At 41.7% G+C, this 14,069-nt stretch overlaps 1 protein-coding gene across 1 annotated transcript in view; it reads left to right on the forward strand.

Moving 5' to 3' along the window:
* PCNX2 (pecanex 2) overlaps positions 1–14,069 on the forward strand; it is a 302,893-nt gene that overhangs the window by 78,451 nt on the left and 210,373 nt on the right. The window contains exon 13 of the mRNA XM_004432376.3: positions 6,665–6,836. Coding sequence (XP_004432433.2) covers positions 6,665–6,836 — 172 coding nt within the window. The remainder of the gene's footprint in view (positions 1–6,664; positions 6,837–14,069) is intronic.

A 14,069-nucleotide genomic window follows, 5' to 3' on the forward strand; every position in this document is an offset into this window, starting at 1 on the left:
ATCTTGTTAAATTCCTCTTTTCCCCATAATTGGTTTATATAGAATACATCTTCTCTTATCCCAGAGTCTGAATGTCAAGATAAGTAGAAGCAGCATAATTAGGGTATGAAGATGTATTGTTGTGATTATCCTGAGAAATCTGGGTTAGGTGGTGCGAGTAGAGATGTGCAGCTCTGAAATGTTTTGTTCGAGCCCACCCTAGATGCCACACCACCATCCTCCTGCTTCAGTAAATAAACCCTGCTTTCTAATGACGGCACTTCAATGTCACTCTTTTTCTGGGTGACGTGGGGGAGGGGTGTTAGATGCTGTTAAACATTCATCTCCTGCGTGTACTTTCAGGAGTACTGCAGAACGTACTAGTCAAGGTGGATGGCAAGAACAGCTGCACGATCCTTGTGGATTGTAATGTCTGTTAGCAGGACCTCTGTGTCGTTGCTCTAAGCTGGAGTTATATTGTCTATATTGATCTGGTTGCTAGGGGTGTCGATCAAGCTGCTATTCCTTTATCTGAGCCAGTCTGTCAGGGTGAGATAGTAAGAAATGATTTCTCTTACTGTCATGTAAGCCATGGTCAGACATCTAACCACATTTATGGCAGTAATTAATTCACTTTGTATGGCAGTAATTAATTCACTTACACAAATTTCTAAGTAGATCAGTCCCTGATTTGACTTGCATTTCTCTAACAGTTCTAGTGAGGAAAGAAAATATGGAAGCTCTAAAATATTTCCTCTTGCAGTCTGACTGAGCCATGCAGGCATTTAGAAGGCTTATTTCTTATGTCCAGTGATAGATGAGAAAACCTCGGAAAGCAGGCAGTCAAGAGCCTGAACCATGTCTGGGCACAGAGACGGTTCTGAGCCTGCCGCTGTCTCCAGCCCTGGCTAAGTGTCACTCATCAGGCAGGGCCTGTCAGCTGAACCAACGTGCTTTTCCAAACTACATTATTTTGTACATTTGCAGGGAGGGGTTCTTAATAAATTCAGTCAATTCTTGCTCTTAGAGTGATTGATTTTTTTCCTTTGTTTCCTTTTAGGAGCACACAAGTGGCAAATTTGGGGCAAGTTGCTAAAATCAGAAAATAGCAAAATAAAAATAAAATTTTTGTATAACACTGTGTATTTCAGATATAAATGCAGAATTAATAATGACACGCTAATAGATATACACCCTGGGCCTGAAAGAGATGCATCTGATTGTAAAAGAAAACAGGTCTAGCAGAGCTTAAAAACTGAGAGTTGGGATGGATGCTGGAAGCAGTCTGAGGATCAGAGACTGGCAGTATAGTAATGGGCGATGAGGATGTTACTTGGCTTACACAGATTTATACACAGGTCTCACCAACAATGACCACTAATGATAACCCAGAGAGCAAAATTCAGTAGGATATCTGACAGGCAGCAAAAAACTGGGATCACCTGCATGGAGCCGGGGTCAGGGGCCACTCCCAGCAGCTACAGGGATTCTGAGTCGGTGCGGCTGGGGCAGCCCCTGGGAATCTGCATTTTAACCCCCAGGTGGTGATGGTGGAGATGATCTCAGATCTCACATAAGAAACAAAGAGAGCTGGAAGCACGCAGGTTTGGGATTTGAATCCAGCCTTGTCATACACAAACTGTGGGATATGGGCAAGTCACTTCTCGGAATCTCAGGTTTTTCATCTGTAAAGGAGGAAATAATAAAATAGGATTGTAAGAGGATTGAACAAGATAATGTACATCAAATGCTCTGCAAATGTTAGCAATTTTATTGTGAGTAAAATATGGATAATAACAACAACCTCAGTTGGATTTGGTAAAGAGTGAATTGGACAATATATATAATGCGCTCAGTGCAGAGCCTGGAATACACAAAGTCCTCTGTACACGTTTCCTTCTCTTTCTCCTTCCCTGCTGCATAGTTATCTTATTTCCTTGCCCTCAGGACAAACTAAAGAGCAAGGGCTGTACCTTGTTATGTGTTCTCTTCAGTGAACTGTGGCCACTGTACAGTGAAGGCATTTGGTACCACTTCAGGTTATGTAAAAATCATTGGGGATGATTTTTGTAAATAAACTTTTTATTTTAGAACAGTTTTAGATTTACGGAAAAATTGGGAAGATAGCACAGAGAGTTCCCATGTACCCCATACCCAGGTCCCCTGTTATTAACCTCTTTCATCAGTATGCTACATTTGTCACAATTAATGAACCAATATTGATATATTATTATTAACTGGGGGTCCATATTTTACTCAGATTTCCTTAGTTTTTACCTAGTGTCTTTTTTCTGTTTGAGGATCCCATCCAGGGGATGGGGACCACCTTACTTTCAGTTATCATGTCTCCTTAGGCTCATCTTGGCTGTGACACTTTCTCAGACTTTCCTTGTTTTTGATGATCGGGACAGTGTGGGGGAGTGTGGGTCAGGGGTTTTGTAGACTGTCCCTCAGTTGGGACTTGTCTGGCGTTTATCTCATGATTAGACTGGAGTTACAGATTTTGGGGAGGAAGACCACAGAGGTAGAGAGCCATTCTCATCACATCATGTTGAGGGTAAATACTATCAACATGACTTACCACTGTTGATGTTGACCTTGATCACCTAGTTAAGGTAGTGTTTATCAGAGGAATGGTTTTGAGTGACATAAAATAATTTCTCAATCCTCAAACCTAGATATAAGAAGGTCACCTTAGTTTTAGTGGATCTTGATTAAAAGTTAAATAATATTTACCTGTTTTCTATTTAAATGTGTATTTACTTGCTCAAAAGAGTATTCTTCAAAGCATGAGCCATTCCAAATTGCCTTCTTTTAATTCTCATATACTAAATTTCTACTATTAAATAGGGGCAGGCCATAGGTCACTACCCTTTCCCATGTCTTTCACTGCCACTGAGGGAAATACTGAAGAAGTGGGAAAACAGGTGAAATAGATGGGAGTAGAGGGGACAGCACCCTGGACATCACTCTGAGGAATACTTGGATATACGTTTTGCTGTCCCCTTGTAGGACAGCTGCATCTGCCTGTTTGCATCTGCCTATTTGTCAAGGTTTACAGACTTGTAAGTTAGGAAGTTGGACGTAAAATACATCATTCTGTGGAATTAAATTATAAACTAAGCTTATAGAAACTCATTTGCCTATGTCTTTTCAATTTTTAAAGTAGCTTATCAAATTTGTACCGTATTTAAACTGAAGTGGCATCTTACTAGTCAACCATTAAGAATTATTTGACCCTTTGGTTGTGGCTTATCTCCTATGCTGCTTTCTCTGAAATACACCTTATATACGCCGAGTGTGAGTCATAGAATACTTGCTGGCTGGGCTTTTACTGGGCTTCAGCTCTCTGGAGGGCAGAGGGTGCCCACCCCCAGCTTTCCTCCTTTTGCACCACATACAAAGGGAAACCGAAGTGTGTAGTTAAAAATGTTCAGGATGACTCTAAATAGACAGGTGGATTGCTAACGCTAAAGTGAAAAAGAATTTATCAACAGCCACCGAGAAATGATATTTAAGTAAACTAACCTACAACATCATAAGAAACTTTAAAAACAACCAACCCTTATTAGAGTGATGAGAGTTCAGTGTAGGTAAACATAATGTTGCAGAGAGGCTGAGCAGAGCGTACGGGTATTTTTCTACACGCCCCTAGGTAAGGAGCCCTTTTCACCCTCCAGAGTTCTTTTAGGAAAAGTCAATAGCTGAGGGGCCAGCCTCATAGCAGTTAAGTGCATGCGCTCCGCTGCTGGCAGCCCGGGTTCGGATCCCGGGCGCGCACCGACGCACCGCTTGTCAGGCCATGCTGTGGTGGCGTCCCATAGGAAGTGGAGGAAGATCGGCCAGATGTTAGCCCAGGGCTAGTCTTCCTCAGCAAAAGAGGAGGATTGGCAGATGTTAGCTCAGGGCTGATCTTCCTCACAAAAAAAAAAAGTCAACAGCTGAAAGCCGTTACGAATCCTTTCCCACGCACTCTATATTTGCTTCACGTGAGAGACGGCCACAGTATGTGTTTAAAGAATGATGATTGTGAATGCAATTGAGCAAAGTCAGGTTGAGTCCTTGGGCCTGAGCATCCAGTGCCAAATGCAGTCACCTCGCTGATTGTTGTTGGGAGCCAGTATCTGGTGGCCAAGTGGGCAGGCAGCCAGTGACCTTGCTCTGCCACACTGTTTTCTGTCTGTGAAGCCTGGAGCGATTTTGTAATTCTTATGCCTCAGTTTACTGTTGGCAAGATGAGAATAATAGTCCTTCTTACAGTGTGTGGAGGATTAGCCCTGTGAACATGTTTAAAGTAGGTAGACAGTGCCTGGGGCACTGGGAAAGCTGCATAAACGTGAGCTGTTGTTGCTGTTGCTGTTTTCCATCAGCCGTCAAAAGTAGCTGGTCCTCTGAATGTGGCAGGAAGCCTGGAGCTGGCACGTGAGGCCAGCTGAGATGGGATGGGCCTGTGAAGCAACTATAGAGTGCGTGGCCCGGCTGTTGACACCCCGGCTCAGTAGCCCCGAGGCCTGGCTGCACTCCAGCCCCTGGGCCCTCTAAGATTCTCTCAGACACCCCATCTTCCTTATAATAACCTCCCCCTTTTTTTTCTTAACAAGTTCAAAGCCTTTGACCAGCCCACTCTCTTGATCAGAGGATAATTGGAATGGCCTCGTCCCTTAGCCACATGCACCAATACTCTCCACAGGTGGGGTTCTGGAGGTTTTGATAGGTTCTCTCGCCTTACCTTTCACTGCACTGAGACCAGAGCGTGGGCCGTGACGTTATGTGTGTAGGTGGGGCTGATGGGAAACCCAAATGCACACATAGAGCGGCTTTTGTGAAGTAGCCTCCAAGGTGCTCCACGGCTGAAATTGGTGGTGCTCCCCCAGTGTATTTTGAGGTTAAAAAACAGGTGGGAAATAGTTGGATATGTTTTAAGAGATTATGATTAGACTTCACCTGGAGGAGCAAGTGGAATTTTTCTATTGAAAAAAAATCAATCCTTGGGGGTTTTGATGGTTGATTCATATGTGAAAGAAGGAACTAGACAGCAGGGAAATTTTATTGGTAGGTGTTCTTAGGAATCAAGGCAAATAATAGTGACTTGCATGCCCTGTATTAGCAATATGCTTAGAATGATTTGGGGACCCAAAATGTAGTATGAGAAGTGAGGTGAAGTGTGAGCATGAAGGTGAGGGCAGCCTCTTTGTAAGGGAGCCTTACGTTTTGTCTCATAAATTACAAATGCAAAGAACACCCTCCCATGCCCAATAAATAAAGTTTGACTTGGCGGATCCAAGATGATATCTCCAACTTGTTCAAGGCCAAAGACTTTCAACATCTAGAAAATGTATTTTTAACCTTTTAGTAAAAGGAGGAATCAGGGCACGTGGGAATTAGCTATTTAATTCTATTTCCTAAACGGTGTCAGTTTGAGGAAATGTCTCGTGTGCTTGTGTATTTATATACTACGTAGCTTTTTAGACCAACCAATTTATTTAGCTATTGACTTGATAAGAAATGCAACAAGATTTAACTTAGGCTTTAGTTTCATTTTTTTTTTAAATGCAGGGAAAGTATTCCCATACCCATTAATCTATGACCTAGTTGGATTCAAAAGGAAATTTCATAACAGTGCAAAAATTCCTTCAAGACTGATCCTGGACTCAGGGCCAGACATAGCCAGCCCCCATGGACAGCCTGTGATTTTCCTCCTATAAAATGATGGTCTCAGAATAGGACTGTTTCTATTATAGAAGCAGTGGATTTTAAATTGCCTTTCTAAATATAACATGTTCAAGGCAGTGACTTTAAAAATTCACATCTGAAACCATATCACTTTAATCTTTACTTTTTATACTGAGAGTAGTTCATGAATTGCAAAGAATATTCTCCCTCTAATTCATTTTTGTTGGTTTTTTGAACCTCACGAATTGTGCATTGATTTGTGAGATGTAAATTCTTCATTGGCTTTTGCCCTGGAAAGTTGATGTTATATCTTTTCCTTAATTTTTCTATCCATTCAAGAAGAAGAATAAGAAAATGTTTTGATTTCTTCTCATAACCATATTTTGAGGGCTAAGATGAGATCTGAGGGTCCTCCTCAGAGGAAAATATATATACACATATATATATAACTTTTATGTAAATAGCAAGTTTTTTAATTGGATTATTCCACTGTGCTACACTCTCTTTTTTATGCAATCTCTGCAGGTGTAACTTTGCACATGTATTGTCTTGCTTTCCTAAGACATGAGGAAATTGAAGCCCACAACTTATAATTCTATTTCTTATTAATAGTGGAACTCTATTGGAATAGACCATGGAATAGACCATGTAGAGCAAGTAATGGTGCAAATTAGCTTTGCACTTGAAAGGAACAGTACAAACAAAAGTTTCATTGTTGGGGAAGCATTGAATTAGGTCTAGATTGTATCCGAGGATGGTAATTAAATTTTCAGGTAAATCTTGTTGAGTCTGAGAGGCATAACTTTCTTTTTGGTATTCTCATTCTTATTTGACAGAATAAACTTCAGGTTTATTTTTTTTCTTTTTTTCCCTGGTGTTTTGTGTGTATGAATTATGGTAGGGAGAATGTGTTTTGTGATATATGTTGTATGATAATAAATTATTGACTATGAGGCTTTTGCCATTTAATCAAAATAAAAGGTACCATTCAGAAATTGTGTTTGTTTTCTAGGGACACAACCAAATCATAACCTATAGCAGACCTATCTATTTTTGTGTGCTGTGTGGCCTTATTTTGCTTCTTGATACAGGGGCCAAAGTCAGGCACCCTCCCACTTACATTATCTATGGCCTGAAGCTCTTCTCTCCAGGGTCCCTCCAATTGGCTAGGGACCTCTTAATAGGTAAGTTAATTTTGGGGTTGTGGGGAAGAATATAGAGGAGGGAGGGTATGTCTCCCCATTATCTTCTGAATCCCTATTTGGAGAAACCTGTTTACTTGATTATCAGATGAAGAGATGTGCATTTCCCTCTTGGCTTGCACACCTTCAGAAGACTGTCTGGGAGCCAGAGCTGCAAAGCATCCAACAGTGGAATTATTCTAAAGGATTTTGATATCCATGACCAAGAAGTTGCAGCTCTGTAATATCTGAAGACTGGTCGCTATGGTGCCTGGTGCAGGGTGTCACTGGGGCTCCCCAGGGTGGGGGTGGTCTTGCAATCGGGGTGGCACCCACAGCCCCATCTGCATGGCACAGATGCTCAGTGGGCATGGTTCTCAGTCTAGGTGGAGTCCTGGATGTGCTGGTCACCCAGCCTTTCACTGGTATACTTTGCTAGCCTTAAGGTCTAGGCAATGTTTGATGTAAAATTCTCCATTTACGCAAATGACCTGCGTATTGTAAAGGTTTAGAGCTCCGGCTCTATAGCCAGATGGCTGGCTGTTTGAATTCCAGCTTTACTTCTTTACTAGTTGTGTGACCTTGAGCAAAATTCAACTGTAATATGGGGACAAAAATAGTACACGCTTCAGAGGTTGTTGCAAGTTCTAAGTGAGTTAGTGTGTTTAAACATATAGAACAGTGCCTGGCACCAGGTATTAACTATTATTGTCGTTATTATGCAAAAAGCCTGCCCCAGTATTGGCTGGCAGCTCTGAAGACTTGATTGCCAACATGCTGAGAATTCTTGTGATGACATCCAGAGGTTTACACACATGCTAACTTGTGATTGGCTATGATCACCTTGACCAAATGAATTGTCAAAGGGCAGCTACCAAAGACACCATCCCCTTGATCTGTTGCTTGCCATCTGGAAATCTTATTCAAGAGGAGATTGTCAAAGCCTTAGGTCCCATATCTTCCTTTCTCCAACTCCCACGACAACTCCCTGAATCTCTCCAGTGGGACTGAGGAGGGCCCCCAGATATGGCATACGTTTTCTTTGTGCTCCTTATAGGTGAAAACTGTAGTAGACATTCCACCCTCTGACTTCCCTTCCCAACTACCGTCTCCCCATTCCTCTTTCTGCTGTATTAGTAGCGAACTATTCACTCTCCCTACACCCAGCCCACCACAAGCCCACCTTTGTCTGCATCCTCAACACTTTTCTTCCTATTACATCACGTGAGGAGCTTCTCAATACCAAAGGAGTAAGCGCGTGTTTCAGAGAATCTCTGAGTTCAAATAGGAACCAAAATGTTGGAAAAAAATAGGAACTGATCCCATGACTAGACTCCCAGTCGGTGCTATCTTGCCCAATATTTGCTTCTACTCTGCCTGATATTTTTCACTTTACTTTTTCATAGTACTTGAACTTCTGTCAGTGGCGTGCGTGCACACACACACACACACACATACACACACACACAGAAAATAAGAAAGACTTTCAGTCACTTTTACCTTCTCATCAGTTAGCTCACCCGTCTTCCTCCTGAGATCAGCTGCAGTGATGAAGTCAGAGTTTGAGTAGACAGAGATGCACAGTCACCACTGCACACACTTGAGAGTACCATCCTTTCCTGTTGTCTTCTTTTTGTGAACAGCAGTGCTAGAGTTCAGAGCTCAAGTTCACAGGGGGACCTGGGGTTTAGAGGTGAACAGGGCATAAAAGGATTTTGGAAGATGTCTAAGAAACATTTGTCTGTGTCAAAATGTTGCCTTTCCCTCTCTGCACCCCACACTCAGTCTTGTGTACCTCATGGCCATCTTTTCCTAGGTTCTTGAGTACGGGTTAACTAGAGTTCCACCTCTTACAGATCCCGAGGATTGGCAGCCTGACCTGGAGCCCTAACTACCTTGGCTCCTCCTCATCTCATCCTTGTGGGTTGTGTTCCTGTTCTGCTGCCTCCCCACCTGCCTGACTATGCTAGTTAGTAATGGCTCATTTCCCCTAAGTTTGGTCCCATCTTCTATCCTCTCACAACCCACACTTTTCATAGCAGTTAACCCATGTTGTAGTGATCTCCTTCTTGTGGTCTTTGATTAATGTCTGTCTCCCTCACTAACGTAAGCTGCGTAAAGGCAAAGCAGAGCCCCGACCTGCTGTATTTTCACCACTGAATCCCAGCACCCAGCGTCGTGTTTGTGTTGATTGGATGAACTAATGAACACAAAGTGTGCTTTAAGTGCAAAATAAGTTAATGTACAGATGAACTTCTGGAATACTTCCCATTCATAAGTCAAAGAAAGCTTATGGTCATTTTGGACTGCTCAACTCAGCCGTTAGAATAAGAAGGGACTTAACAAGCACCTTTGGCAGATGATATGTAGAGAGAGATTCAGGGGACAAAAAGCATGACATATATTCCATTTTGAAATTGTTTTTCTGTACATGCGTGTCTCCCTCATTCCTGTTTTTCTTTAATTTCTTTATTTTAATCTACTATAAAAAGTCCAACGCTGTTGAATAACCGTAGTTGTCTTCACATAGCAAACTTACCATAGCATCAGAGTGTGAAATATTATTAAGTCTCAAAAAGTAAGACCTTAGTGTACTTGGTAAAAACCTAAGATTTTACTTTTTGCAGTGAACCTGGTTCTAGAATAATGTACTGGCTATGTACATTCTCATTTTATTTTTCTTCAAATCAGTTCCATTGGGAAATGGAGATGGGGCAGGGAATATGGCATTTCTTATCTTTTTCACTGGAATTCCCTTTCCTTCATTAAAGCTTCTCCTTAATACCTATTTTTGTCTGCTTGTCAAAAGTGACAAGTAAAAATGGTGCTAAATAATCCAACAAGCTGACTGAACATGACTTCTGGGGTAAAGAAAAGTAGAAAAATAGAACAATAGCAATCTCTTTGGAATGAATGTATTAAACATACTAATTTGCACCAAGCAGGTAAAGATTGCAGAACAAATTTAGAACAACTGGGAAAGAGAGGAAGGTGGTAGAAGCTTATAGTATTTTTCTGACTTTATGAGGAAAAACAAGGGCAATTCAAAGTCATTTATTCGAAGAAAATGTGGAACCTCCTCACCTTCTGTTGCTCAGCTACCAAGGGATCTAAGTGGTATATAGCTGCAGCCATTGTGAGGTTCAGAGACTAGCAAGGAGAGAAAAAAAATTAGGAGAAAACAAAAAGTTATCAGGAAGAAAAAGGACTATATTAGTTTCCCATGGCTGCCGTAACAAAGTACCACAAATGGGTGGCTTGAAACAACAGAAATTTATTGTCTCATCGTTCTGGAGGCCAGAAGTCTAAAATCTCTGAAGGCATGAGGGAAAGGTCTGGTCCAGGGCTCTCTCGTTGGCTTGTAGATAGCCTTCTTCTCCCTGTGTCTCTCCACATCATCTTCCCTCTGTGTGTGTCTGTCTCTGTGTGCAAGTTTTCCCTTTTTATAAGGACACCGGTCCTATTAGATTAGGGCCCACTCTGATGGCCTCATCATAACTTGATCATTTGTAAAGACCTTATTTCCAGATAAGGTCACATTTATAGGTACTGGAGTTAGGACTTCAACATCTTTTGGAGGGACGGGATTCAACTCATTCATCAAGGAGCATTTAAGGAAAAAGGCGAGAGAATTAAGAACCAAGTCCATATGATGTTGTTTACTGTCGTGCCTCTCACGCTATGGAAGTGGTGGGAGTGGTCCTCCTCTGGCTGGTGCCGGGGAATGTGAAATCTTTCCTGGAGTTGTGCCTTAGTGGTGATATTTTTATTACCCACTGCTATGTCTGGTTTCTGCTCAGTGCCATCAACCTAGCAAAGGGGGAGGAAGCGGCAGAGGAAGAGGAATAGGAAAGGAGGGAGGGGATCCAGTGTCTGCTGCTTTCAAGTGGAGCTGAGTCAGCCTTGTTCTACCTCCCAGGGCAGAAGGGGCTGAATGAGAGCCAGGGTAGGAGATGAGCAGGTGGAAATTGGGCAGATGGGAAAGATGCAGAAGCTCCCTGTCGTATATAATGCAAGGAGAGGAACATCTCAAAGGCAAGAAAAGGACATCAGATGATAGAACAATAGAAGGAGGAGGAATGGAGAGTGACAGGAGCAAGGAACTTGGCTGAAATTTGTACAAGAAGAAAGACAAAGTCAGTGGCAGAGGGTAGTTGCTTTATAGGCTAGGGGGTGAATTAAAGAACTAGAAACACTGAGGGTAATATTCGTACGTACTTTCTTTTCCTTTCATGATCCCTCATATATATTCATAATATCACTCTGTGCTTTCATCAGTTCTCTTTCATTGTAAGGAACAATTCTTTATTTTTATTTCCTGGAGTGAGGGGAATGGCCTTAGTCAGTGGTCATTTCCTGTGCTCGGTCAGAGACTGGTGACCTCTGGGCTGGAATTTTTATTACTTTCTGTTTGAGTAATTTCATCGAAAACCTATGAGTGAGGCTGGCTTTGTAATTATCCTATGGATGAGAAACCAAGAGGTCTTCAATTCTTAGTACCATATTTCAAAAGGAGCCGTAGCAAAGCTGGAGTGTGTCATGAGGAACGGAGCCACCTGGGCCACACTGGGTCTGGAGAAGGAGCAAAGGAATGGGGATGTGTAACCTGGAGGAGAAATGCTTGGGTGCTAGAGGTACACGCGACGGGCTTCAGATCGTTAAAGGGCTGCCGGGCCAAAGGGGGAGGGATGTTGTTCTCTGTTGTAGCCGTGACAACTAGTTTCAGCAGATGTAGATGGATTACAGCTCACTGCAAGAGAGACCTGTAGAATGGTTTGGGTCAGAGCTGTGCAGTGGTAGCATGGGTTGCCCAGTGAAGCAAGGCATTTCCTGACGTGGAAAGAGTTCAGGCAAGATGAGATAGCCGTCAGTTGTGGAAGATTTCTGTGCGTTGGTTGGGTTCTTTATCATATGGCCTCTATGGTCCTTTTCCGATCTGAGAGTTTTATGTTTTATTTTAGTCCTTAGGAGCATAACCCGCTACTTACAATAATGCAGCTTCAATCATGTAACCCTTGGAGATAAGTGGAGGTTGTGTAACTAGTGACTGGAATGTACTCACTCCTCTGCACTCTCAGCCATCACATTTCTGTGTCTTGTATTGCCTCATTTCCTGGCCTCAGTAGTCCATGTCAGGACAATTAGTTAATACACAGATACGGCGCGTTGGAGACACACAATATATACATTTGCATCAGCTCCGTAGATTTTGGTTTTATTTCCATGTTATTTTAGTTCTGCATGCTTTCACCCCAAACCTGCAAACATAGTAACAAATATTATTATTCACATTTAACAAAAGAAATAGGCAAGTTAAAATATTTTTATTTATAAATTTTGCTTGAAAAGAAATGGAACTGTACCAGAAGTTCCTGCATTTATGGTAATTATTGGGAAAAGGGGGAGTAGAGAAGAAGTGAGAGAAAATTATAGCCCCTCTCAGTGGTATGCTAACAAGAAATCTCTGTTCACAGGGAAAGTTGCCAACAACCACAGGGACTTTTTTATTTCTTACTTTTGGAAAAAAGGAAAAAATAATTTCAGCAACTTCAAGTGTAATTTTCCATTTGTTTTACTAATGCAACAGGTGTTCGGCTGCTTTTTCATTCACGTGAACTGAAATCTGACAGATGTGTTCCGTGGGCTCCACTTTGCTCTCATTCCACGTCCCCAGCTTAGATTTTAAAGACTAGAGATTTCCTCCTCTGATAGGTCCTGGAGAAGATCTAGGTCCTGGGCCCTCTGTTGACTGCTGTTCTCCTTCTGTTGTTTCATTAAGTTCCAATTCTGCACGTACAGCCAGAGCATCTTCAATTAGGACTTTCCAGTGTCTCTTACCATTTTATTTTCTGGAAGACATCATTCATAGTGTTCCAATTCTTTTTGCTTCATTAGTTTTGGTTTCTTTACCTAATGTGTTTCTTATAGAGCATACCTCTTTATCTGTGTTTTGCTGAACAGTTTCTAATATTTGACTGCGTTTAATATTATTTCACACCCATACTTTTCCCTGTAGTTTTTCATTCTCAGTGAGGTTTTTGTCACACACACAGCGTCTGAGAAGGTGAATGAATGAAATCTCATTGCACCTTCCCTCTGCCCCTCTCCTGGCCATGAAGTATATAGTGTAGCATACAATCTTCATTGCTGGGTTTTGAGTCCCAAAGTTAAGAGAAGAAGAACTAGTCGGTTTGCTTGAAATTATATGGATTAAAATTTTGATGCTCATAACTGTATGTTCCATAATTAAATATCTGTTTCTTATATCTTTCCTTTCATATCTCTGTGTTCCATTTACAAAAACTGAAAAAAGAAATTATGTCTTCTACAGTTGTGTCTAGCAGATCAGTATTGCCTACTTTGAGAAATGTCTTACAGATGCTCTAGGTTTTACAATATAGTTAAAATCTTGCCCCAGAACACGACAACAAAAATCACCATGTGTATCAAAATATGGCTCCAATCCCGAGCAAAGGCCCGTATATCATAGCCATGTTCATTACATAAAGTTTTACTTTCACAAAGAGTTGGAACAGTTCCTTGGTATTGTCATAGAGGAGTTTGTCCCATACTTGCTTTTAGCCACTATTAGAGAATGGGACATACACATACTGTCATTCCTACAATTTCACCATGGACAGTTTGCATTTCCGATTTTTCAGAAATAGCCAAAACCCCTTTCTCTATCATCCCTACTCCCCCTGTTCACTGTGTTTTGTGTATAGTGTCAGGATGTAGTTCCATGTTTAGGCGTATTGGATTTCAAATCAAATTTCCTTAGTTTTATTAAAAAGTTTACCAGTATCGAACTTCATTGACATGCTATCCAATAAACTGAGACAGAAAGGAAAGCAGATATATTATAGCGCTACTAATGGGAGTTTCTGTGTTTCTATGAAACCCAGCTTAAATAGAATTGAGAAGAATGATAGGGAAGTTGCTGTAACTCTATGTTTTATTTCTTCTAACAAGTGATCTCTGTGAAAAGTTGAATTGTAACATCTGGATGTTTTATCCAATTGCATTGTTATGGTTTTGAGAGGTGGTCTTCCTCTCCTCTGGCAGGACCACTTTCATTTCCCAGGTGATCTGCTCCACCTGAGGATCAACCCTTCGGAGGCCACCACCGCAGTGTGTGGAGTTTCTTAGTTAATCACCACTCTCCCTCCCTGCTCTGTGGGAGTCTGCAGTTCTGACTGAACTCCGAATCTCAGTCGGCCTTTAGAATGTGGCAGA

This window comes from Ceratotherium simum, chromosome 6 (assembly GCF_057802395.1).
Source record: "Ceratotherium simum simum isolate JZ-2026a chromosome 6, ASM5780239v1, whole genome shotgun sequence".
Taxonomy (NCBI): domain Eukaryota; kingdom Metazoa; phylum Chordata; class Mammalia; order Perissodactyla; family Rhinocerotidae; genus Ceratotherium; species Ceratotherium simum.